The following is a 27146-nucleotide window of genomic DNA, read 5'->3' as shown; positions in this document are numbered from 1 at the left end:
TATCGAGCATGCATCGGTGGTGACCTGTGTGGACTTGGTACAGCTAAATATCCCAGAATGCATTTCGTCCAAAACTCAAACGCGGCAATGGCGGACGAGCGGGTCTAAAAACTTTTAAATATTACTCTTTCTGGGTCACAAAATAAACTTTTAAGTTCTTTTCAAGCGAGAATGTAGCTGTGTAAACTTCAAATATCTGCTCGATTTATCAAGATATCATATATTTCCAAACGAGGTCCGACGTTTTCGGAGACGTCTGTGACCCGCCAGCTCCATAGCAGACAGCGAGGTCGAGGATTATTACAGCCGGCGAGAACAGCGGACTCCCGGCAGATCGTTTTCAACCCCCCTGCGGTCTTTTCGCTACTCAGGTTAAACAAACCCCAGTAGCTGTCTATTGTATTGAGTGTCCACTAAAATAAAAATAAAAGCGTTCTAACATCTCACCTGCTTGTTTTTATTAAGGTATGTACACGTATGTACATGTACACTATTTTTATTAATAGAGATTTCACTAGTGAGGTTAAACATGATATATAAGTCACTTAGATCACTTCTAAATGTTAATGTTTGGCTTATTTCGGCTTTTTATTTGTTCCTGAGTAAACTGGTTTGGCTGTGATTAAAGTTAAGCTTCATAACATATTACTCACAGTTAAATTAAGGACGGCAGTAAAAACTCCGGACCTGTGACATCATCAAGTACGCTGGTGTTCCAATTGTACAAATCGCGAGTCCGTGCTCGCGTTCTCGGCGAGTACGTACCCGCCGAGAACGCGAGTACGTACTCGCGTACTTGAGAATTGAGAAAGGGCCTGTGTTTGATGTAAGCGGTATGTTTAATGTTGCATGAGCAGTGAGTGACAAGCAAACATTTTATTTGTAGATTTAAAAACAACTTTTAAATATATATAACGCAGTAATTGTATCGCCCAGTGTGCAAGACGCTTTGTCTTAAGATCTTATGAATATGCCGTTTGATCAGGGATGAGCGCTTGTGTGAATGTGCTCACAGTGCTGTTGTGCACAGATGCATGAAACAAACTTGGTGCTTTTCCCAAACCTGTTAAATTGCCCTTGTCATAACAGTTCAGGAATTTCTTTCTTCAATATACAATGCAGCAGTGGTGCAAGCTATAAATCAAGTGTGATATGCCTTGTGGGATAGAAAAGCTGCTTCTCTTTCAACCGAGTGACTGTAGTGTGCGATCATGCAGATTGTTTTGAGGCTTACCAGAGAACCAGAGTGACTACAAGGACTTTGTCTGACCCTTCAAAGCGATGAGTAAGAGACAAAAGCAAACGTCCGTCCTGTGCTCTGCGTCATCCCTGCTCAGCATTCGGGAAAAGTGGTGCATAAGGGCCACGGTTGGTGTGTGTGTAGGGGAGGGCGTGTGCAAGTGTGTGCATGTGTGTGTGTAGGGGAGGGCGGGAGCTTACAGGAAAACAGAAATATTGCTGATTCAGAGTGTATGTGGGGGTGAAGAGATCAGAGTCAAAAACATGAACACCCTGGCTCCACATCACTGCAGCTATTATAAAAAAAAAACCCAAAACAAACTGAAATGCACCGAAAAAGAGAGAAAGGTGAAAAGGTGTTTGCATCACAGGAAACGTTACATGTGTTAGGACAACTCGTGTTGTAAGGTCAACTCGTCTGTGCCCGCTGCAGGGCTAAGCTGGACCTGCGGCTGCTTCTGAACCACCCGTTAAGCCAAAGCCCAGTCGTCTGGGACCAAACATTATCGCGTCATTTACAGCTGTATCAGCTGGAACAACAATCTGAACAAACAACAATGAGCAATGTTTGTTTTTGGTCCGGGGACGTAATCAGGCCGTTCGTTCGGAGGTTTCGCTCCCCTGCTGTGCACCGTACAGAGGACGGTGAGAAAGGTGGACAAGAATGAAAGCTGATGGTGGCGTTTGGGAGGCCATTAATCTCACTCTGACAGCAGGGCCATTAAGAAACTGCACCGAAGCTCCAATCCTGCGTTTGTGTGAGTGCGATTGTGTAATTGTGTGTAATAAATGTTTTGTCACGGTGTGAAATATGCATTTGATGTGTCACAGGTATGTGCGCGTGTGCGAGCTGGAAATGTTTGATGCCACTTGTTTCAGCCGACTACCCTTGATTGGAGTGTGTGTGGGTGACTGGCTGCTGTCCACAGGGTGAGTCAAGTGCAGCACAAGCCTCTGTGAAGCTGTGACACCACATCTGGAGAGGGAGGATTAGTCTGCTTTCAGCGCTGTTATGCACACTCAGGGTTAAAAAGAAAGAAAAAAAGAAAAAGCATTTTCTTACTTAAACAACTCCACAAACTAAAGACAATAAAAATAATTCCTGAATCTATGTTGGGTAATCCATGGTGTCTGACGCTTTAGTAAATATCAATAAAAGCAAAAATATGAGAGTTTATTGCAGCTTTAAGCCTGAATAGGCAATTCAATATAAATGCAAAAACCCAGGTAAGACTGCGCTCTTCAGCTTTCTTCCTCAGCAGAAGAAAGAAACCGGAAATTTCAACTGTTCTTCTCTGACAATCAAATAAAACCTGCTTGAAAAGTCATTAATTCAAGTCAAACATGTATAATCAATGAAGTCCCAGGACTCTGCCCATTAAAATAACAATAATAACAACAATAAAACAAATAAAAAATGCCATTGTCTCTTGTTTCTCTGGACCACTTCAAGCCCAGCTACTACTTTGAGACCGGTCCATGAAGTCTGACCAGGTTCTAAGCTTTGACCACTTGCATGTCTGCAGATGATTCAGTTCTGTTGGCTTCAACAGGTGGTGGAGTCGAGTTCACTCTGGTGCATCAGCGCCTCTAATTCTGAGGCAATGATCACGAGCTTTGGGTAGTGACCACAAGACTAAAATCGTGGATACAAGTAGTGGAAACTGTTTTTTCTGAAGGGCACCTGGCTTTCTTCTTGGAGATGGGATGAATAGTTCAGTCATCTCCAGTGTTGGTCAAGTTACTTGAAAAAAGTAATCTGTAACTAATTACTGATTACTTCCCCAAAAATGTAATCCCGTTACTTTACTGATTACTTATTTTCAAAAGTAATTAATTACTTAGTTACTTATTAAAAACACGATTTACAACCTGAATAGGTGATAAAGTGATAGATCTTTCAGCCCAATTCTACTTTTTCTACATAATCATCATACAAAATGTAATCAAATGGAAAAGTCTCTTTTTAAAACTTGTTTTATTATTTTTAATCTTTTAACTTCAAGTAAAAATGTAATTATATGCAACATTCTCTGACTTGAAGAAATTAGTTTAACATTTAAACCTATTTTCTGCACATTCCAGCACATAAAATAAAATATTTTTTTGTGTTTACACTCAGTCTTTCAAATAGATGCAAGTAAAACACAGCAGAAAATAAATAAAGTCAAAGACTAGCGGTCCTGTTGCTCTATTTTCACCTGTAAAGCAGGAGTGGGGTAGGCGGAGGTTTACCCTGGTGCAGGTGAGCTGCAGCGGTCAGTGGAAGAATCCGCGAGTTTCTCTGTGAGTTTCCCATTACGTCGTAGCTACTCGGAGCTTGTTTAGGGGGTTTTTTCGGTGTAAAAAGAAGTTTTCTTCCCACGCACAACGGACACTAATGTTTTTGTCACTTTTTATGGAATCAAACTCAAAGTAAGGTCAGTACTTCCACGCTTTAAACGCTGCACGCTCATACTCTCTCTGCACTCGATATATGATCCATTGTTGATCTGCACACAGCTGTTGTCACGAACGTCGCACTCGCTTACGTCACTGTCATGAGACATTCTCGCAAAAAAATCACGGTTTTAGTAACGCAGTAACGCAGCGTTCCTACGGGAAAGTAACGGTAATCTAATTACCGTTTTTGCGATAGTAATCCCTTACTTTACTCGTTACTTTTAAAAAGTAATCAGATACAAGTAACGCGTTACTGCCCATCTCTGGTCATCTCGAGGGACTAAGAATGGACCTGCTACTCCTCCACATCGAAAGGAGCCAGCTGAATCTAGAATGGCTTTTGGGCATCTCCTGGGCGAGATGTTCCAAGCCAGCAAAGACCTGCGATGACCCAAGAAACACTGGAAAGATGAAATCTCTCTACTGGAGATTTGGGCTTCTCTGCTTAGGCTACTACCTCCGTGACCCAGTCCCAGACAAATGGGAGAAAACCGATGGATAAAGGAGAAATCAACTTTTATTTATATATATTTAAATATATATATTTATATGAGGGCTTTGTCTCTGGCTACAAGCCAAAGACACAACAATAGAGCCTGCAGGGTCCATATGCACCTTGTTTTTTCCTAATTTTGTTAATTATGCTCTGTGAATTCATCCCCCAGGATGACGCTGTCAACGCCATATTTTCCTGTAACCTCAAGGGTTTAGGGAAAGGGAACGTGAACTGTGGTGCATGCCAAAACACAGCACGCCCAAAACACTTTTTCACTTATCACTCGTTTCGCTCTCCAAATCTACCTTCCATTGTTTTGAAACACTGGAGTTATCCAGTATAGGCGCATGTGTAGGTAGACAGAAAGGAATGATCTAAACAGAACAGCCACACAGGAAGTCTCAGGACTGCAGGACTGCTTCCATTTTAATGTTTGGAGTCCTGGAATAATGACATATGACCTGTATTATCATACCTCATACACACCTTGTGTTGACACTTATAATGCTTTGCATTAACTAGGGATGCACTAGCGACTAGCGATACCGATACTGGTATCGGGTATCGGGCCGATACTGTAAAATGTGTGTGTACTCATACTCGTAAAAGTTAACCGATACCATGAACCGATACCAACTTATTTCATTAATCAGAGGGTGGCTTGTCATTTCTGTTGTAGTTTTTTAGATTGGCCACTAGGGGGACATCCCGCGCTAAACAGGCACAGGGTTAGGCGAGTGAGACTGGCAGCTCCAGATAAAAAAGAGAAACTGGAGGCTGCTGTAGCTAGGCTAAACAAAATGTCAGCAGTGTGGAACAGCCAACTTTAACTCAGGTTTTGGAAAAGCGAAGAAAAATGTCAAGAGAAAATCCACGGGCAGTGTGTGTGTGTGTGTGTGTGTGTGGTAGAAGTATCGGTTTTTGTACTCTGTATCGGCAAGTACTCAGATCCAAGTATCGGTATCGTATCGGTTTGTAAAAATTGGTATCGTTGCATCCCTAGCATTAACCCTTATCTAAATTACACAATTAAGAAAACTATATTAGCATCTTTAATGGCAACTCATTTTGAACTGATCCCTGTTTTCTATAGTTTTGACAGTTTACATTCTTCTGGGAAAACTTAAAACTACTACAAAAGTATGGAGTGTGTCTGTGGAAATGTACACATTTAAAAGCATTAAAGAGATCAAAGCAATCAAGCAGTTTAGTTGTAAACGCCAACTCGAACCCAGACTTGGACAGTAAGTGTCCAGTTTGCAGCTGCAGTGCAATGCAAATGTTTTTTGTCTATACTCGTGTGCATCAATAGTTCTTTAGTGAAACTGCTAGAGTTAATTTAAATACAGGGTTTAGTATTGCAAAATATTACTGAGTTTTAGCAGGGAATGACGAGATGGGGGATGTAGCGGGTCCACCCGCAGTGTTAGTATTACGGATATGTTTTTAATCACAGCTGGGGGTCCTGTTTGCCCTTTGGACTGAGTGCAATCCTTCCAAGCAACCAGGCGGTATGAAGCTCTGCAGCAAGTATCAGATCAAATGTGAAAGAAATGAATCCTTGTTATAGTTAAAGCTAAGTTTAAAGGATCCTATTTATACTGATTCGTTTATTTTAACAGAGGCGAGTCTAAAATGAGCACAAAGGGAGGGCAGCAGCTACAGAGAAGAAAGAGAGTACAGGGGTAAACAGCAGGAGGTGGTGATGTGATCCAAAGCATACAGGTAGCTAAAAAAAACAAAAACACAAAAAGGTCAAAAACAGTCAAATCAAATTGAATAAATTTCCATTATTTAAAAAAAAATGTGTGTGATACATTTACCAACATACAAAAGCTATTTTTGGCCTCCCCCTCACACGCAGGAGGGCTTCACAAAAGCAAAGCAATCTGGGATCTAAGCTACTGAACAGAAAACTGGCATGTTTACAAAGTTCTGTGTAACAACAGAAGTATGTTGCGTGAATAAAGATGACAAGCAGGCTTATGTCAGCCACATGGAAACAATGAAGTGTTGGTTTGCGAAGATGAGCTTGTGTGCGAGCGAGCTGGGCAAAAGAGCGAAACTTACTGCAGCCTCTTTGTCTTTGAGTTTGTTTTCCATTTTTTAATCGGCCTTCGGTTACTTCATCCAGCTGATTGTTAATACTGAGCATGACAGTCAAACAGTGATGTTACTGATGTGACTAAACAACAGTTCGACCCAAGAGGACGTGCAAGAGCACAATGTTATCCAGTGCAGGAAGGAACGAGGAGCTCCTCTGACAGGCTGCTGAAATCATTCGCTCCATGTATGAATATATACAAGTACCACATGTGCTGTATTATCTGACTTGGTTACATTAACGATTCCTTCACTACGACCATCATGGGCTTTGTAAGTGATTTTGAACCTAAACTCCATCTTTTCATGGGACCACGTTCAATAACAGCCTCAACAACGACCCTTCCTACAAATGTTACTAGTTTCCACTGAGACGGGGATTTTGTGAAGATTTTACTGGTTCTTCTACTCTGACTGGTATCATTTTTATCAATTCAGTACTTTAAAAAAAACCCATAAGGGGAAACCATAAAGAAAGCAGCTAACAGCTAGCAGGAACGGGGCGACCCAAGACTAGAGAAAGTCAATGACATTAAGCGACTATGAGTGCAGAGTTAGCTTGGACTGAAGCTTTAGTGTAAAATGTAATTTAGTTTCAGTTTGAATTACTTCAGTTTTAATCAACTAAGTATACGGTGGCCCTGAGAGGCCAAACGGATAGCAACTTAAGAAAACACCAGCAATAAGAAAAACACTGCAAAAGGGGGAGACAATAACCCGACGGACCAGTTCCAGGAACCAAAACATGCTAGGTAAGTGTGTTTTAATCTCATGATTCATATACTACTGGACTTTTAGGCTAATAGTCAGGCTAACACACTGACCTCTCATCTGTTCTTTCCTCACAAAAATACATACAAGGTCTTAAATAATCAGGCCCCATCTTATCTTAATGACCTTGTAGTACCATATCACCCTATTAGAGCACTTCGCTCTCGCTCTGCAGGCCTACTTGTTGTTCCTAGAGTATTTAAAAGTAGAATGGGAGGGAGAGCCTTCAGTTTTCAGGCCCCTCTTCTGTGGAACCAGCTTCCAGTTTGGATTCGGGAGACAGACACTATCTCTACTTTTAAGATTAGGCTTCAAACTTTCCTTTTTGCTAAAGCATATAGTTAGGGCTGGACCAGGTGACCCTGAATCCTCCCTTAGTTATGCTGCAATAGATGTAGGCTGCCGGGGGATTCCCATGATGCATTGAGTTTTTCCTTTCCAGTCACCTTTCTCACTCACTATGTATTAACAGACCTCTCTGTATTGAATCATATCTGTTATTAATCTCTGTCTCTCTTCCACAGCATGTCTTTATCCTGTCTTCCTTCTCTCACCCCAACCGGTCGCAGCAGATGGCCCCGCCCCTCCCTGAGCCTGGTTCTGCTGGAGGTTTCTTCCTGTTAAAAGGGAGTTTTTCCTTCCCACTGTCGCCAAAGTGCTGCTCATAGGGGGTCATATGATTGTTGGGTTTTTCTCTGTATCTATGAAGCGCCTTGAGGCGACTTTTGCTGTGATTTGGCGCTATATAAATAAAATTGAATTGAATTGAATTGAAAAATGATAGATCCTCCACTTCACTGTCTCCCAGCGCGATTCTTAGCATATTTTGGTTCCTGCAACTGGTCCGTCAGGTTATTGTCTCCCCAGAAACAATTCCCTTGTGCTTTTGGAAATATGTTTTTTCCTATTTCCGTTTTTTCCGTTTTTGTTTTCTTTTCTCCTGTTTCCGTTTTTCTTATTTCCGTTGTGTTTTGTGTGCTTTTGCAGCTTTTTCTTATTGTTCGTGTTTTCTTAATTTGCAGTCTGTTTAGCCTCTCAGAGCCACCGTATAAGTATGATTATAGTAGACTAAACTATAAAATGTTAAAATCCACACGCTTTACAAAGCTTCTTATTTTCCTTAATGTCAAACGTGGAATGTGTCCATATGTATGCTCTTTCTCCCAAGTGTTGATATTTTGTTACATTTTCATGAGAAACAGTGAGCAGGGGAATTCGCTGTTTGTCAGGGCAGATTAAATCTGCGCGTCTGACCTTACTGCGCAGGAAGATTACTTTCAATTAGATTACTTATTGTGGTTATTTTTAATCATTAACCTACGTTTGTAAAATCAGTGAACAAGGTGTGGGCTGCTCTGGGCTGTTTAGCATACACATCCTACAGTAACTATAGCGACGAGAAAGGAAACGCAAGCTAGCCCTCTGACAACTGTGCCTTTGTGTCCGTTGGACTTTTTGCTAGATGTTTTTGACAGACTGCTCATGTTTGCCCTTTACAAGTGAAAAACTTTTCTGGCAAAGCGCATCGTCAGAATTGAAGGTAGTCGAGTGTAACCGCAGTGCTTAACAGTTAATTCCCTCTGCCACTCTGTCTGTACCCAGGGTGCATCTCTGCAGCAAGTGAGAGACAGCTGCCTCCGACACACCAGCTCGAAGAGAGGCGGAGCTATCTTCACGACGGCTAAAAGTGTGAAATATTTAACTTCTTTGGGTTCTTTGGGCCAAAACAAACAAACAAACAAACAAACAAAAGTTTTGCCATCGTATAAACGCTATAATTAACTGATGGTCCAATACTGATCAAACACTGAGCGAAAGAAAGCACCAAAAAGAAAGAAAAAGAGCTTCACTGAGTGCTGAAGTAACTTTTACGAACCCCCCCAACACAAGCGATTACATCACCCTCAACCAGTTTAACTCTGGACCTCGCTTAAATTTAAAACGGCTCTTAGTGGGGAAAAAAGTGTATCATTTACATAACAATATTTTACATGTAGCAGTTGATAAATATAGACCGTGCTCTTTTGCTCTTTTACTCACAAGGGGCGTAAAACATGACCAGGGCAGCAGGATGTTCCTCCAGGAAGCTGTCAAAGGACTCATCGGACAGGTGGAAGACCGCAGAGTCCGTCTCTGACCAGGGGACTTCAGGGGTCTTCGGCTGGGGGGGCTGAGGACTAAAACAGGAAGGGGGGGGGGGGGACAACAAGGGCAACAGAGGTAAGACTGAAAAGCAGAGACAGTCCAGCTTATGTGTAATCTGTGTAAAGAAAAATTAAATATAATCAGACGCAGCTGCAGCCCACACTCCACCCAGTATGTCACAAAAACACACACATCTGGACAAAAGCAGCCCCACCTTTGTGGTGGAGCACACTGCTCCAGTTCCAAGAACCAGTGGATGTGGCTACAGCATAAACACCCACTGTTATACACGGCCCTCCTCTGCAGCATTTCCTCATCGTTGCACGCTCTGGCCTGAGCCAGTGCACTGAAGCAGCGAGGCCGATATATTTAACAACAGCAGAACAGTGAAAACCGAGTGCTAAAAACAACCCTCCAGCAACGTCAACGATCTAATACACAGCTGTGATATATAAAAAGCTCTGGATCAAGGTTTATCAGGGAGTGATAACACTTAAGATTTATCAGACGACAGATATAATCGCCAAGGATACCGCCTCTTACCTCTCCTTCTGTGTCCACTTTTTTTATTCTTGATGCTACACTTTCGATGAACAAATTCAGACTGCGCACCAAGCTGAGGTCAAGAGACTAAAGCGGAGTGTACAAAAGGAAGCGGCTTCACTAATTCAACAGAGTAGCTTCAGTACAGCTTCTGACTGCAACTGCTCTTGCTGGCAAAATACTTGTATTCATTACGGCAGGTGTAGGAATCCCGTCAGTGCAAACAGCAAAGGGCATTTTTCAGTCCAGTGAGAAAAGAGCGCAGAAAGCTACCGAGGTGGGTGTTAAAAAAAAAAAAAAATCGGAGACAGCTGAATCTGAACAAAGTTTAGGATGTGAAGTTTGGCTGATAAATGAGAAAAGAAAAATAAATCAGCGGCTAAAAGTGCTACAGGAAGAGGACAATAGACTATTCTGGAAAAATCTCAGAGTGCCGTTTACTTCAAACACCCTTTTTTTTCGTTTTCGTGCAGCATCTCAGATGAAGAAAAAGAAAAAAAAAACTGCAAATGTAATGGTGCTTGCAGGAGAGGCTTTTTCCACTTTCTTTCTTCTTTCTTTTTAAACCATATGGAACATATTCCTGTGAAAATCAGCTACACTGGTGAAGGCAGACAGACTCTCTCCTGGAGCCTGCTCGAGTTAAAAAGATTTTCCTCCCCACTGTCATCAAGTGCTTACACACTCGGCTTCCCTAAAATACTGTAAACTCTTACTTTTATTATGTGAAGCGCCTGGAGACTAGCTACTATGTGCTGTGGTGGTTGTGTGCAGCACATTTGAGGACATGATTAGTTTAAAATTAATTAGATTTAATATATTAATTCAGTCATATTGTGCATATTAAGGTAACAAACTTTTTACTCAAATATAAGCTGCAATTAGACTTTTTAGCCAGCTGGCTCACTGCTTTTAAATCAGTCCCCGAGTTCTAAATAAACAAGTTAGTGAAAGTCTAGGAGTGGGGATGGTGAGTTCTGCCTCTGGGCTAATAAGAGCCCAAAGAGCCCAGAGGCACACGGAGTACATCCCCTGCCAGTCTCGCTCCGTTTTCTGCGATAGCTGTGAAAGCCTTGCTTCGTGCCCTCTGGCTGCAGGCCTGTGGACAGTTGCAACTTTCCTGCCAGTAAGAGACGGAGGGGTTACGGGCAGAGTGTGAGCCAAGGTGAGAAAGAAAAATGAGACAGGAAGCGAGCAGGTGTAGATTGATGACACTGTGGCAAGGTGAGTCGGGGTGAGCAGAGAGAAGAGCGTTTGTGAGAAAGAGCACAGCAAAAGGAAAAGGTGATGCCTGACATTTAAGATGTGTGTGTGTTTGTGGTGGTGGTGGTGGTGGTGGGGGGGGGGGGGTACTTGTTAGAGGCAGAAAGTAGACTTGAGTTCAGAAGCCTCATCGTGTCTTTTTTATATTAGTTAAAACTAGGGATGCACCGATACCGATACTGGTATCGGGGCCGATACTGTAAAATGTGTGTGTACTCGTACTCGTAAAAGTTAACCGATACCATGAACCGATACCAACTTATTTCATTAATCAGAGGGTGGCTTGTCATTTTTGTTGTAGTTTTTTAGATTGGCCACTAGGGGGACATCCCCTAGAGACAGTGCCAATAGTTCAGTGATATTCTGTTAAATTACAATGTGGAGATTCTGCAATAATTTAACAGAAGTGCTTATTTTTCACTTGAAATTTTTTTGTGGTCATTTTTATTAAGATTTTATTTTTTATCGGCAGAGAATAAAATAAAACCTGTCTTCCAATTCATTGCATTTGTGTGTGTGTGGTAAAAGTATCAGTTTTTGTACTCGGTATCGGCAAGTACTCAGATCCAAGTATCGGTATCGTATCGGTTTGAAAAAATTGGTATCGTTGCATCCCTAGTTAAAACTCCTCCGGACGTCTTCGAGCCTCTGCTTGGTCCTACTTAAAATCGTCAGTAGATGAAGTGACAGCGACCATACTTACTTCTTCAACCAGTCTGCAATGTCCTTGGCTGTGGCGCCGTAGTTCTCGTAGTGGTGAAGGAACTTCCCCTTCCTAAGAGACGAAAGGAGCATGAAAACCAGATCGTCTCTGAAAGCAGACTTCAGCAACGGGCAGAATGACGACTTGGCAATGCGAGTTTGAAAACCACTGACGTCTGTGATTTGATGCTTTTTGTAAACATAACTTGCATTACAGCAACATTACTGCATTTCATTTTAAAAACACACCCCACCCAAAACATGCCTTCTGAAAATCATCACCAGCAGTTCTTAAAGCTCTGCTCAATACTAATGGTCAGTGTGTTCAGTTTGCTTTGCTTTTGGACTCATGAGATGGAGAAAAAACCTTATTTTAAGGCAAAGTCTGGAAATCTTTTAAGCAGTTTATATCAGATTTATTGATTCTATGCATGCGGTATTACTTTGATAATAACGCCTCAATAAGTGCTGTTTTCAGTTATTTGGAAAGAAACTGACATATAAAACTTGCAAAGGTTTGTCTTTAAAAAAAAAAAACGAACAAATACTGAACTTTTGGATCGTTTTTGGATGTTTTTCAAGCTAAAACTGAGTCAAAATGAAAACAAAGACTTATTTTCTGGGATGCATCTTTTGATCAGCAGTTCTTGTTAGATGAGGCTGAAACAACATCTCAGTCAGGACTGAAAAAGTCGTGTCGCAGTAGTCCAGGTCATGTGCGACAAGATCTTTTAAAAAAAACAGTTATGATGGCACCGAGTGTCTCTGACAAAGCTGGGTCGGGCCTTTCGCAACCAGTTCAAAGCCAGAAGGAAATGTTTCAGAGAGCTGCGTCTCTGACAAAAATTTTAACAAGATTGAAATTTCTTTTCTCTGTCTTGAAGTTCAGCTTAAAAAGTGCACATAAGGAATGCAAGTGACCCGACGTAATGCATTTGAAATGAGCTCGAGGCCTCTCTTCAGCCCCGCAGCCTGAAAGACAGATTCAAAACCTAAGCAGATTTTCTTCATAGCAATGAGTTTATCTACTGCATTCACCGTGACTAAACCAAGGCTGGGAAGCGGACATGGCGGCTCAGCCCAATGTCGAAGGATCAATGTGGGTAGTTACTGGCTCTGGGCAGGGTGATTTTAAAAACACAGAAGGTGGTGACGACTGCAGTTACAGCTCCCCAAATACAGAGCGGACACTATTAAAAGGTGATACATGATTACGCTCTGTGGATTTGGAGCTTAAAACTCGCATCTTAAGTAACCCGACTTCTGCGGCACAGAGTGGCTGCTTGGAATTCAATCAGCGAGATTTATGACCGACTCTATATTCACTTGCTTTATCTCTGCTGCTGTAAAGTACACCGAAACCTTGTAAAAAAAAAGGAGGAAATTTGAAATAAATGTCATTTAGCCAACAGTCTCTAGCATTTGCGTAAAAGGACGCGGCAAGGACAAAGGAGCCGAAAGACTTCCAGGTTTTTGTTTGAATATTCGACAGGAACTTGAGGTGTGCTTTAACTCTGGGAGAGTAAGCTTTCTTAATCTGTGTAACTGAACACCTAAAAGACCTTGAAAACTTGGGTCTTGCAAACGGGTGCAATGGAGAGATAACTCCGACGGTGCTGATGCTGATTTACCCTGCAGTGATTAGCTGCTGTTTATCAGTGAGGGGCTCATTACTGAAGCCAATGGGCTCGGATGGTCGTTAGCTAGCCGTGTGCTGACACTAATGCACTTGCGGCTAACGGACTGGCTCCGGCTCAGCTACACACAAGTGTGCTGGTCAAACACACACAGTACACACACGAGATAGAAAGAAGTGCACACAAACAGGAAGAAGGCACACACACACACTAACCACAGAGGCACTTAATCAGTCCTGGTCTAATTAAAAGGCCAGACTGGAATGAGAGAGTGTTTAATGTGGAAATAGGGATGATAAAGCCAGTGCAGGAGACATAAAGAAGCAGAGCACGGTAGCACCCCAGTAGCCTCATATTTAGGGCGTGCCCCACAAAACAGCGATGCCTACGGGCTTGACCCCCAGCTGACCTTCGCTGCATGACATAATTTCGCTGCTTTTCCTTCCAGGTGTCTATTTCTAGATTTGCATTGCAAGAAAAAAAATGCAAACATATTAAACAAGCAGAGAACAGAGTGGGAGCACTTAGTTAACAACACTGTAAATATGTGGACAGTGCAGAGAGGCTCCAGCTGGGTGGGGGTGGGGGTGGGGGTGTCTGCATTAACAAACACTATCAGTCACACTCTCTATTCCTGCTGCGTATGTGGCCGCAAGCTGTGATTTTGTGTGTCTATTCATATTTGGACACTAGCGCTGAGCAGTAATCTGAAGTTATCAGATTGCCAGCAGCATACATTTCTGCAACACCTAAAAGAGAGTGCTAAATCAATGTCACATGTGGCCTTAAGGTGTTGTTAAAGATAACAAAAAAACTCTGCTACAGCATATTAAAAGCATTTACTTAGTCGACCGTTTTAATAATTTAAAACGCTGCCTTTATTAGGACCAGAGGCAGTCTTCGCGTAGACAACGGCGCTGTGTGAAACAATGCAACGGCTCGCTTCACATCAGAGGGCCGTGTTTGTGAAGACAGGGAGGCTGAAATAATGAAGGGCTGTCCAGTTTAAGAGCTAAACTTTACTCATTTACTGTTACAGTGCAAGCCGGTGAATTAGGCAATCAGAGTTTGTGCTTAAAAATTCTGCCTCATAATATTTTATTTGGCCCTCGAGCAGCGTTTAAAGTCCAAACGACCCTTGAAAGTCATAGATCTTCTCTACTGCAAATGACTTTCGGGATCATAAGCCTTCCAATGACAGGTAACTACAATCTCACATTAACTAAATAAGCCCTGTCGAAATTGTCCGAAGAAACCTTAAGTTACTCAGTTCACTTTTTTTTATTAAGACAAAGCTGGCAACGCAACATTTCTCTGTTATGCTTGAATATTAGCTTTAAGTGGACCCGTTATGCTAATTTTCTGGCTCCACATTTTTATTCTTGGACTCTACAAAAGAAGTTTTTCCATGATTCACAAACCAAAACCATCTTATCATGTGCCTGCACTCTGAACAACACATTGTGATTCATCGCCATTTAAGATGATTTTCTCCTGATTGGATGCCCCTTACGGAAGAGGATTACGGCCACTGAAAAAAAAGTGGGCACGTCTTTTTTTCCTCTTTTCCAGAATCCTGAGATTAAAGTCAGAATTCTGACTTTAATCTGAGAATCCTGAGAAAAAATAATTCAGAGGAAAAAGTCAGAATTCTGAGATTAAAGTCAGAATTCTGACTTTAATCTGAGAATCCTGAGAAAAAATAATTCGGAGGAAAAAGTCAGAATTCTGAGATTAAAGTCAAAATTTCTGAGAGAAAAGTCAGAATTCTGAGATTAAAGTCAGAATTCTGACTTTAATCTGAGAATCCTGAGAAAAAATAATTCGGAGGAAAAAGTCAGAATTCTGAGATTAAAGTCAAAATTTCTGAGAGAAAAGTCAGAATTCTGAGATTAAAGTCAAAATTTCTGAGAAAAAAGTCAGAATTCTGAGATTAAAGTCAGAATTTCTGAGAAAAAAAATCAGAATTCTGAGATTAAAGTTAAAATTTCTGAGAGAAAAGTCAGAATTCTGAGATTAAAGTCAGAATTTCTGAGAAAAAAAATCAGAATTCTGAGATTAACCCTCTGGGGTCCAGGGTATAACTGGCCGTTTTTGACTACTTTTGATTTTACCCCTATATCTCACCTTTAAAATATGTTTTTCTTGCCTTGTTTGGTATCATTATTTTCAGCACAACCTCAAATATCTGAAATTTTAGTTATTTTTTCCTTTTTGACATACTATATTAGCACAGTTGATCTAAATTCAGACAAAAAATTCAAAATCCGAGTAGAAAAAAGTTATATTTTTTACTGTAAAACCCACAAACATGTTTAACGAATCATTTTCATAACTTGAAATGTAAATAGAAATTGTACATTTCAAAAAATTTTGCACAAGTTTTGCAAACAACAAAGTTATATGGTACTATTTACCTAAAAATGCAGCCAAGGCCTCAGGCGTTTTTTATATAACCATTTAAATCTATTTACAGAACAATCAGGTGTGCTGCATCAAATAAGAAGGCACACAAATTATTTGTGCCAGTCCAAAAAATGTAGTTTGTGTTCAGTATAAGACAGAGGAGAACACCACAGGCCTAAACCCTGCAGGTCTGACAGCAGGAGGTGCATCAGTCCAGCTTTCCATGTGGGAACAGCGTTTACGCTGGAATCTGCCTTTGACGGCTTTTTTTGGAGAAAATATGAAATTCAGCAGTACAACTGACACACAATACAAAACAATAACTACACAACACACTAACTACAGCCTCCAAACACGCTAAATGTCACTAATGTCTCACATATGAAAACTTGCTCTCACTCTTTCTTTCGCTCGCCCGCTTTCCGTCGCGGGTGTCACTCCTAAAAACTTCCCCTTCTCCCTAAACAGTGCCACATGTTACCATATCAAGGGGTGTTTTTTCTTTTTTCACTCACAAGCGGAGAGTGTTTGCTAGCGCTCTCTGTAGAAAACGCCGTTTTTACCGTTCTTCCCGCTGTAAACACCACGGTTTTGTTCAGAAAAAAACATTGCGTGTATTTTTTAAATCATAACTCTGGGGCCCATTGACACAATTCAAAAACTGGTATATAGTTTGAAGTCTTTCGACACAAGTTGAAATAGAGACTCTGACTCGCTGCATCTTGTAGCTGTGTCATCTTAAATTGGACGTGTGATTTTGAGGCGCCGGCGCATCCGGCGACCCCAGAGGGTTAAAGTCAAAATTTCTGAGAAAAAAGTCAGAATTCTAAAAAAAAGTCAGAATTCTGACTTTTTTTTAAAAATCAGAATTCTGAGAAAAAGTAATTCGGAGGAAAAAGTGGAAATTCTCAGATTAAAGTCAGAATTCTGACTTTAATCTGAGAATTCTGTAAAAGAAGAAAAATTAAGACATGCCCACTTTTTCCCCAGTGGCCCTAATTTTCTTCCGTAGATCCTCACAAAAAACAAAACAAAGTAAAACAAATAGGTGGAGCTTCTCTCTATCTGTGTCTGAGATGATCATATTAAACATATTCTTGGTGTTTAACATGATCATCCACCTTTGTATCAGTATACATTGTCACAGCACTGCCCACCCTATGGCATGGCCACTGGGATGTGAAGGGTGGTGGACCTAAAGGGGCTACAGATATAAGAAATTGCCCTGAGGAAGGTAACAGTGCAGATCCTGGAATGAGTGACTGACTGATGGAGATTGTTCAAACACCACAGTGCAACACAGAGTAACGTTTTTGGAAGACACGGTTACTTTTGTTATGTACTGTCAACATGATGAAGAACTGCAACTCAAGATCAATGGGCTCCATGAGCTGGCCCAAACCTCTGAAGTGAAGGCTGTGAGAGTGGAAGCTGGGCCTCCATGAGTTCACAGTCAGAGCCATTTATCTAGTGAGACCGAAGCCCAAACTTCTTTGCATCCCTGGTGGCCAATATCTCTGTACCCTAGAGTGACGTCAGATGAATGTTTTAGTGCCCATTTGCAGAGTGGTTCAGTGACTGTGGCAATAAATATATGTTCAAGCAGGACTTTAAACACTTTAAATGCCAAGAATTGTTTTATTTATTTGGTCAAGCAACTAATTATCCCTTCAGTTTTACTTCACTGCTAACCATACACCAACACCCATGTGTTCTCCTTATCCCCTGACAGTAGCAACCACCTCCTGTGAGTGTACACTTTCAAAGATGAGGCCAGAGGATCCCAAAGTTCATCAGAAACTTCATCAGAAAAAAGAACTGCAAACCTTAAGGGGTCACCTTTGCAAGCTGCGAGTCTGCTGCCATCATGTCTGCTCGCTGTTTAAATGGGCAGAGACTGCACTTTCTATTTGAAGTGGCCCTACTCTGATGTTTTGAGCTTTGGAAGTCAGGGACTAAGCCTAAAAAGAAACGGATGAGAGGACTCGACTCACTCAAAGTAGCAGAAGGTTGGGTAGCCTTTGACGCCGTACTCCTGCTTGAGGCCGTCGAATTCAGCTGGGTGCACATTCATTCCTGCTAGGACCTTAAGAAAAATGATATGAAAGGGAAAATGAGACACAGGCCATCAAAGATGTGAAGAAAAATGACGGCAGAGAGAGAGAAAAGAAATAGCAAGAACATCAAACATCGAGACAGGTCAGTCGTCATCGGCGGGCTCCAAACTGAACAAAGATGGATTACTTCAAGTGTGAACTGTGAAACAACACAGGTGCAATGACTGTTAATTAGCAGGCCCTAATCAAACACCCACCGCTATAAACTTCTTGCTGACTTTTTAATTGAAAAGACAGAATATGATTTGTCTGAGCTATATTAAAAAAGGAATCACAATTTATTTCAGACACCCACATAAAGAAAATGTGTGTAGGAGCCCGCTCGGTGTACTTGATAAATGTGAACTGTTAAGCATGGTATGTCTAGCATAGCACAAAATTACTTTAACTGTTAGAAGTATAATACTGTGTGAAAGTCTTGAGTAGGGATGGGTACCGGTATCCGGTGCTTTTTTTTCCTGAGCTGTCATACACTTTGGATTCTAGCCAATCATTTTACGTTTCCGAGGATAGTAGGCGGGCCCAGGTACGTACGTTCTTTTAGAGCAGAGCTACAGATTAAAAATGCCCAAGGCGAAGCGGTCAAAGTCTGGCTGTACTTCACAGCAAAAGATGCAAACTCAGCAGCTGCAACAAGTGCTTTAAGCTGATACTGTGATACTGTCAAAGGAGGTAACACCTCGAATCTGATGAAACACCTGGCGACGGATAGCGTTTTGTTAAAAGCTGAGAAATGCGCCGTATTTGATAGCTTGCTGCGAGACCTCACATCGAGCACATCTACTGCGGGTGTGGTGCCTGTTATCGACCCGGAGTCAGCAACATCCCCCAAAAACCGAAGAGTAGAGTCCTGGCCCCTAGCCCTGCCAGTGTAGCAGAAATGATGAGGATGATGATGCAGCAGCAGCCGTTCTTCTCTGCGTGAGTAGCTTAATGTTGTTCGTGTGTAATTTACGTTGAGTAGGCTAACCACGTTATTACATTAATGCATGTAAGGTGAACTAGCAAACATCATCATAGCTACATGCGGCTGTCTTCTTGTTTGATGGCAGATACTCCCTTCACCCTGGACAAAAAGGTTAAAATGACCAAAGAAAAAGTGGAAAACAGTTAAACATGAGAGGTTTTTGGACAAAGTTTGTGTTTTTTTCCCATTGTTTAAGCTGCTTCCAGTCAAGAGTGATACCATATATGCCCTATAGCTGCAGAAAAGGCTAACATTGTTATCTTTTTACAAAAAAACAGTTGACCATGAGAGGTTTTTGGACCAATTTTGTGTTTTTTTTTCCATTGTTTAAGCTGCTTCCAGCCAAGAGTGACACCATATATGCCCTATAGCTGCAGAAAAGGCTAACATTGTTATCTTTTTACAAAAAAACAGTTGACCATGAGAGGTTTTTGGACCAATTTTGTGTTCTCCATTCTTTAAGCACAGGTTCAGCACCGTTTGAGCACCGGCACCGTTTCAAAAGTACCGGTTTGGTACTGGTATCGGATAAAACCTAAACGATACCCATCCCTAGTCTTGAGCCACTATTCGTTTATTTCTTTTTTTCTTCCAAGCAGCCAGGCTTTCTCCAGGGTTTCTACAGATCATCTAAAGGTTTTCTGAAGACATTGGATGCTTTTTCACTCATTTTCAGTCCAATTCTTATACCGGACTACTTTTAGAGGAATGTTGTTTTTCCTTTGTTAAGCGCCTTTGCACATCAGTGGCAACAGGGCTGATGGAGTGATGAATCCAAAGAAGTAGTTTTGGTTTCAAATCATTGTCAGTCAGTAGACAGGCTCAACAGTGAGTGTCTACAGCCATCTGTAGAACACAGTGGAGGCTCCTTCATGGTTTAAAGCTCCAGAAAAAAGTACCGTCAGATCTAGAAAGCACCTGATTGGCAACAGTGTCATTTTTCAGCACAACCTCAGTGCCGTGATCATCATGTTGATATTTTAAAAAACATATTATTTGTTATTGTTATTTACTGTCTTTATTATCATTCTCATTAACTTCCTCTCTCACATATCTAATTTATTCTTAGTGCTGCTCGATTATGGCAAAAATGATAATCACGATTATTTTCACTGAAATTGAGATCTCGATTATTTGACGATATTTATTTAACAATAACAATGTGTTGAATAATGACTTTAAAGATTGTCAAAAATAATATAAAATAGTGTGCAAATACTGATAACAGTGCAAATGTTTGCAATATAAAAAATAAATGAAAAATGTAAACATCTATGTTTAGTGAACTTTGCAGTGTTGCTCTGTGGTGCAGCTACGACACCGTAGCAAAGTTTACACACTGTGTCTACTTGATCCACGTCTGACTCCGCGAACCCAAAATGTTTCCACACCACTGAAGTGTTTTTACCTCTTTTCAACCAACAGCAGTCACTCTCCTCTCCAAATAACTTCTGCTTAGCTTTCCGAGCTTCCCTCGGGTCCTCTTAATCAGCGGTCCCCAACCCCCGGGCCTCGGACCGGTACCGGTCCGTGAGTCGTTTGGTACCGGGCCGCGAGAGTTGAGGCTCAGGTGTGAAATGTATAGTTTTCAGGGTTTTTATCGGTTTTCAGCGTTATTTTGTTATCGTTTTTATCGTTTACTCGGTTTTCCTGGGTCTTTTCACGTGTGTTATGAATAAATCTTCTTTTTTTTGGTACCAGTACTAGTTTTATTTTGTTGTATTTATCTGTGACACCTTAAAGGCCGGTCCATGAAAATATTGTCGGGCATAAACCGGTCCGTGGCGCAAAAAAGGTTGGAGACCGCTGCTCTTAATTGTTGTGACACGTGTTCGAAATGCAGAGAGGTGCGCTCGATTTGCCACACGGAGCAGCGCGAGAGTAAAGCACGAGGGAGGGGCTAATAATCGGCTCAGTCATTTTTAATGATCGTTGAAAGCCCAGATCGTAATCGAGATTAAAATTCGATTAATTGAGCAGCCCTAGTGCTGATTGGCTGCCGAAGGCTCGCCAGATGAAAAAACCCCAAAGAAGGTGGAGGATGGTGGTTTGCAACTGCCGTCTTGACCTCCATCAGCACCGATGCTTTTACAGCTTTGTTTATTATTAGACACGGGTTTACCAGAACTAGCCAGCTCTCATTTCTAGCCAACTAACTGGCTGGTTCATGGTCGTCCCTCTCTTCTGTTTGCTTTAGCCAAGGATCCGAGCTCTTTTTGTTCCTCTTTCTCCTTTATTATATTTCACATTATTAAAAGCTAGCTGAACGGCAGCATGGTTTAGCCATCCCTTGAGCCATATAACACTGGCTATTATCCCAAACACACTGCCAATGAAGTAAAAGCATGCCTGGATAGAAAAAGCACACACAGTGGGTCACTGTCAATCGCGGACTGGCCTCCCCAGAGGCTGGACCTCAACATGAGTGAAGCAGTGTGGGATCATTTTGACAGAGAACACACATCCTAACAAAATGTGCAGAAATGAGAGCTGGCTCAAGACTTCTGCACAGCATTCCATCTTATCATGTAATCTGGTTTAGGGATAAAATAGAAAACATCATTATGTAACACGAGAGAATATTTTGTTTTTCAAAATGACCTCTAATTATATGCTGAGTGAAAATTAGCTCCAGATACAGTTGGCGACGCTGACACGGTTGAGAGTCCCTAACTCCACTGCTTATGAGTAAAAAGTTCTGAAAATATTTCTTCAGTACCGAAGGTTATTTGATATAAATCAAACAGCTGGAACATCCCAGGTTCCCTCTGTAATAAATATTGTACCAAACACAGCTCATGGGCAAAAAAAACAGCGAGAGGAATGTGCATGAGTCATGACAAACTCTATGCCTTATTCCCTTTTAAAGGACGGTGCTCTGACAAAATCATGTTATGTGTCACAACCGGTACTGAGAGAGAACACAGAAGAAACCTAAAAATCTGAAACAACACAATCAAAACACATCCTCACATGAATCTGTGTTTTTTCAGCTATTTCACCCTGACAAGATGCAGCACTTCAGACGTCGCCTTTGTGCCTTCCTGTGCCACGACACGGAGGCGAGAAATGTGCGATACGGCTTGGCTGACCACCAATTCAGCATTCACAAACAGAAGTACCGGTCTCGTGCAATAACAGGCGCACTCCCTCGCCATATCTCAGCCTCGCACACACGTGCACACACCCAAACAGTGCACCAATTCCCAGCTAAGAGGCTTAAACGTTCGCTACTCGAATGCATGCTTGATGATGAAACAAACATGCAGTTAATTATCTTTTCATGTGATCCTTGAAGGACAAGTGTTTATGAGATAATATTTTTCTCCTGCAAATGACACGAGTACTGTTAAAAATAATAATTAAAAAAAAGACTAAAGAAACTTTCCCACCAGTGATGAAAGCTAGAGGAAAAAGTTGTCAGGACCACAACAGGTTAAAACAACACTTTATCTCTAAACTAGTGCTGTCAGCGTTAATCTCGTTAAAATGACATTAACCGGGCAAATCTCTGTTAGCTCGTTAACGCTGCACGGCATCAACACGTTAGCACACAGGGAGATCTGCGTTAACTCTACAACGGAGATTTGGCGCGTTAATGCGGTTATGGCGTTAACCCTTTAAGACCTACCATAGAACCAAGTCCACCAGAGCTTATATTATATTTGTACATGCTGTGGAGCCATTTTTGGGAGCATTTCAAGTTGCTATACATCAATACAACCATTATAGCCCAGATTTTAATAATATGTCTGCATTAAGTGCAATAAACTACAAAAAAATTGAAAATCATTTTTGTTTTTTTAACATATATTTCTAGTTAGAGAAATTTAAAAGGCTTATCCCTCAAAACTGTAAATACAAAAAAGTTGCACAAAATAGTTTCCCACCACAGGAAATTTATTTTGAGTGTCTTCATAGTTTTATTTTTGAAATACACCAATTTTTATACACTGCAGGAAAAACGAAAAAAAATATTATAATGCAAATTTGCAAAAAAGCAGCATATGCATCAAAATAAACTATTTCCAGCAGTGCAATATGAGTCCTAAGCATCCCAGAAACGACACAGAAAGTCATAAAGTCAAACATAACTTTTAAAAACACCAGTATAGGCTCATGAGGCCCTGATGGTAAAAAAAACAAAACAACTAAACTACATTTCCGCGAAAATGACGTCACTTCTGGTTTCGGGCAGGTCATGGCGGACATGCAAAAGTTCACGCTGACGTCTATTCCAACATAGGAAGTGTTATGAACAGCTGATCGGATCGGCAAAGCGTGTTTCTGGAATATTATGTTTTTGTTGCTGCAAGTGCTTTTTATGCAGTTTTTGCAAAGCTATATGTGGAAGGAAACTGTGACCGAGGACAAGCTGATGGCATAAGATGTAAGTACAACTCCTCCGGTTTCATATGCAAAAAAAATTATTGCGGTTGCAGAGCTACAGGGATTCAAATATAGTTACGCAAAACAGAGCGTGCCCGCTCCGACCGGCTTTAAAGGGTTAATGTCATTTTAACTAATGTAATTTTAATAGCACTACTCTAAACATGTAAATTATGTACATATAAGAAACATATAACACGGTCTGCCGCTACAGCATATTCCTGTACAATGCTTAAAAATGCTAAAATCATTCGAAACATATTGCTGTGCAATCAAAACACACACACAAATCTTAATTAATCAGCAGAGAGAGGATCGGGACCTTTGAAGTGCCTTTTAAAGGTCATCTGAGTTATTATGCTACTAAATCAACACATGGTGCAAAAGTTGATTAGGTACTGGGCCCGAGAGATCGTCTTTGCAGGAAACACAACCTGCAGGAAATGCCTTATTTGGTCTGTCTGTACCTTTTGCAGATTTCACATCCCTGACATTCGCTGCTGACACATCTCATTTAATGCGCGAGCATCAAAGATGTCTGGGCTGCAGATCAGAGACAGGTGATGTAACACAACAGTGGGCCCGCTGACTGAGGGGCAGATTTAGCACACTTACATATTTCCCTTTTGTCTCCGTGGCCGCTTGCTGAAAAATGGGCTGCATTCTCTTACAAACGCCGCACCCTGCAACCAAAACACAAAGGAGAGAAGCAGAGGTTATTACAGAGAACTCAATGGGAACACTGCTCTGACAGCTATATGATAATCTATACGACTGTCAAAAGATTTTCCATCATCTGCTAGGAGATTTTTCCCCCCTGGTAAACAGCAGCTCTCAGTATGCTATCTGCTGTGAAAGATATGATGCACTGAGGATAATCGAGCGCAGCGCTTGGAAAAAAAACAAAAAAACAAAAATCCATGTGAAGTCTTTTCTATTGAACAACAATAAGAGGCAACAATTAACTGCGTGCTGAACAAAAACGACTCTGTTCTTATCCTGGCAAAGTGATCAGCAGGTCTGACGTTCAGACAGACGCTGCGGCTTAATTGTTTAACAATTTTGCCAAACAAAGAGCGACGGTGATAATCTGTTGCTTTATTTCTAGTTTATCTTCTTAGAAAGTGAAATTCGTATTTTTTGTTTTGCATGGACCGATCAATGAACAAAACAAGTAATTTTAAGCAGTCGATAAAAGACCTGGCAACACGCGGGTTGTTTTAAAAGCACTCTGTTATTTTAGAACTTTGCATCCGATTTGTGTTTGTAATAGTGGAGTTAACCAGCAAAGAAGGATCTCCTTAGTTGGAGTCCTTTTTTCTCCACATTATAAAAAACGTGTAGTACATCGAAAGATGAAACAGTTAGGGCTGTGCGATATGACCAAAATCTCATATCCCGATATAAGAATTCTATCGTCCCGATAACGATTTAAATCACAAAAATGTTACATTTTCTGTAAATTCTGTGAATCTCGGGCAGCTCGACTTGCGTGAAGTGTTTCCAGCTGAGCGTCATGTACCTGGAGTCGAGTGTTTTAACAGATGCATGAAACGATACATTTTAGACATAAGTTGTAACAGCCGCCGTTTTCTTTGTGAGTATTTATTACACGGCGTGCTGCGGGGAAAAGCCTGTTCTAACGTTTGAGTCTAAGCTTTCTTTTTTAGCACCTGACGGCTCTTTTTTACTTCTCATCCGTAAATAATCTGCTCTTTCACGTGATCCAGTTTATTTTGAAAAGTCTCAACAGGATCTTGAGCTTTATTGTGAAATGTGGAACGTAAACAAGCGGGCACGCGATGCTGTTACCGTCGTTGTTGCTAACCACAACGCATAAAAACAGGCGCTTGTCTGTCAGTAGTGTGGTTATATTAAATATAAGAGAAAGAGAGAACATTAAGAACTTAATATAGCCACTACAGTGACCATCAAAACCATGAAAAATATTGCCGTAAACTGTTTATTTTGCGACACCACGAAACAAACGATAGCGTAAAATGAAACGATAGACGTTTTTATATCGTCATCCGATATATAGCGTTATATCAAACAGCCCTAAGACAGTGTGTCATGTTTGCCAGGTGCCATAAATATATATATAATCAGATTGCAGTATTGATTACAACGGTGTAGTATTACCAAGCAAACTCTAGTTTATTGACCTATTCCCCAAACTGTACTCTCTCCCCCGGTTTAGATACCTTATCAAGTGAGTTAATGTAATATTTGAGGACAATAATAGCTCCTCTTGTTTTTCCAGACATACTGTTTCCCACAATATGTGCAAGCAGGATAGCAAAATGAGCACTGCTTGTCTCAGTTATTGTGAGCTGCCGACACTGCAGGAACAACGTAATAATGCAGACTCACAGGGAGCATAGAACATCATGAGGACCGGCCTCTCTTCTTTCTTCAGCAGCTTCCTGAAGTCCTTCGAGAGCGAGGAGGGAACAAGAGATGAGTCAGGATGCTTTTCAGCAAAACACATGTATACACATGTATATACAACACGCAATAGTGTGCTCCATGTTGGATTGCTGAACTTCTCTCTCACACTCTTTGGTTTAAAATAGCAAATCATGACATCATCTGTTATTTCAGCTTTGTATTCGCCTGTGTGTGAGAGTTATTCATCACATTAATCACAGAAAAAGGAAAAGGAGGACTTTCTTCTTCGGACAGCAGGCACATCGGCCCCCATACCAGTTTCCCCGTTTTCATCATCACTTTCATGAGCTCAGCTACTCAGCTAAAAATCACACATTCAGCACAATCTTTTGTTAACACATTCAACAAGCCTCAGGGTGAGAGCAGGCGATAACCAGGTCCCGCGTTCTTTAAATGAAAGGAGGGTTTACTGTAATGCTCGCCTTTGTTTTCTGTTACACATGTACTTTTACAGTGGTGGATGCTCAGATTTCAGGCTGCTTTACTCATTTTTTAATCATCAGCATCAGTAACATGGACATCTCAGGCACAAAGCTCTGGTTGTGAGAACAGAATTTTCCAGCTGCTATTTAAACCTTCTGTTTGCGAGGGGCAGCCAATCAGAAGACAGCTGGCTTAAAAAGAGTGTGGGGCTAATTGGAAAGGAGCCAATCAGCTTCTTTAAGACTGGGCTACAACAAGGTGCAGTATGAGACAAATATTTATTACCAGTTTCTCTATGTCTGTAGTTCAGGAGACTAAACAGATCATCTGCTAATCAGAAGGTTGGTAGTTCAATCCCTGGCTGCTAAAGTCTGCAAAGTGACCAAGTATCCTTGGGCAAAACACTTAACCCTGAGTTATGAATGTTAGAAAAGCGCTGTAAAAGAGCCAGTCCATCTACCATTACTACCGATCCACATCATCACATAAACCAAGGTGTGAAAATAGGTATAGGTCAGGGAGGAAACCACTGTGAGACCTTGCCCCACCTCATCGTGTGAACTATTCAGATCACCTGATGCAAAGCGTGAGCAGCCATTGAAGCATCTGGGAAGGGATCTCAAGCTTGCCTTGATAAATCAAGTCCAGTTGTCTTCTTTTGCTCAAGCTCTCAAGACTATAAAATAAATATGGATCATTTTAACTGTGAACCATGCAAAGCGGCTATAGTCCAAAAACAAAGGTCTTTCTAAATTCCATATATACTTATCTAAGGATGAGGTAGCTGTTTGTGAATATGCTGGCAGTTTTTGATGATTTTGCAATCTGACTTGTCTGGATGAGAGCCGTTTGGAGGCTTTTAGGTTGTAAAGGCAGGACTGTGTGAGTGACCTCATGAACTACGCCGAGCAGCTCTTTGACGATAAAGCCTGTTGCTTTTTGTGTGCGGGGCTTTGTGTTGGTGAGATGCTGCAGTATCAGAGTCGGGGGGCTAATCAAAACTTTAACAGACAAATGGAGGAAAGATGCAGGCTGTGCTTGTGAATCACAGT

General features: G+C 41.3%; 1 protein-coding gene across 1 annotated transcript in view; it reads right to left on the bottom strand.

Annotated features, from left to right (window-relative positions):
- The window catches only part of pdia5 (protein disulfide isomerase family A, member 5), a 95349-nt gene that overhangs the window by 31915 nt on the left and 36288 nt on the right, over positions 1 to 27146 (bottom strand). Inside the window, exons 7-11 of the mRNA XM_085135983.1 lie at positions 25594 to 25654; positions 23836 to 23903; positions 17742 to 17833; positions 11706 to 11777; positions 9092 to 9228 (exon numbers count right to left, since the gene is read on the bottom strand). Coding sequence (XP_084992109.1) covers positions 9092 to 9228; positions 11706 to 11777; positions 17742 to 17833; positions 23836 to 23903; positions 25594 to 25654 — 430 coding nt within the window. The remainder of the gene's footprint in view (positions 1 to 9091; positions 9229 to 11705; positions 11778 to 17741; positions 17834 to 23835; positions 23904 to 25593; positions 25655 to 27146) is intronic.

Source organism: Neolamprologus multifasciatus, chromosome 16 (genome assembly GCF_963576455.1).
Source record: "Neolamprologus multifasciatus chromosome 16, fNeoMul1.2, whole genome shotgun sequence".
In the NCBI taxonomy this organism is placed as follows: domain Eukaryota; kingdom Metazoa; phylum Chordata; class Actinopteri; order Cichliformes; family Cichlidae; genus Neolamprologus; species Neolamprologus multifasciatus.
The sequence above is the reverse complement of the archived record's forward strand: the minus strand, read 5'-3'. Positions and strand labels throughout refer to the sequence as shown.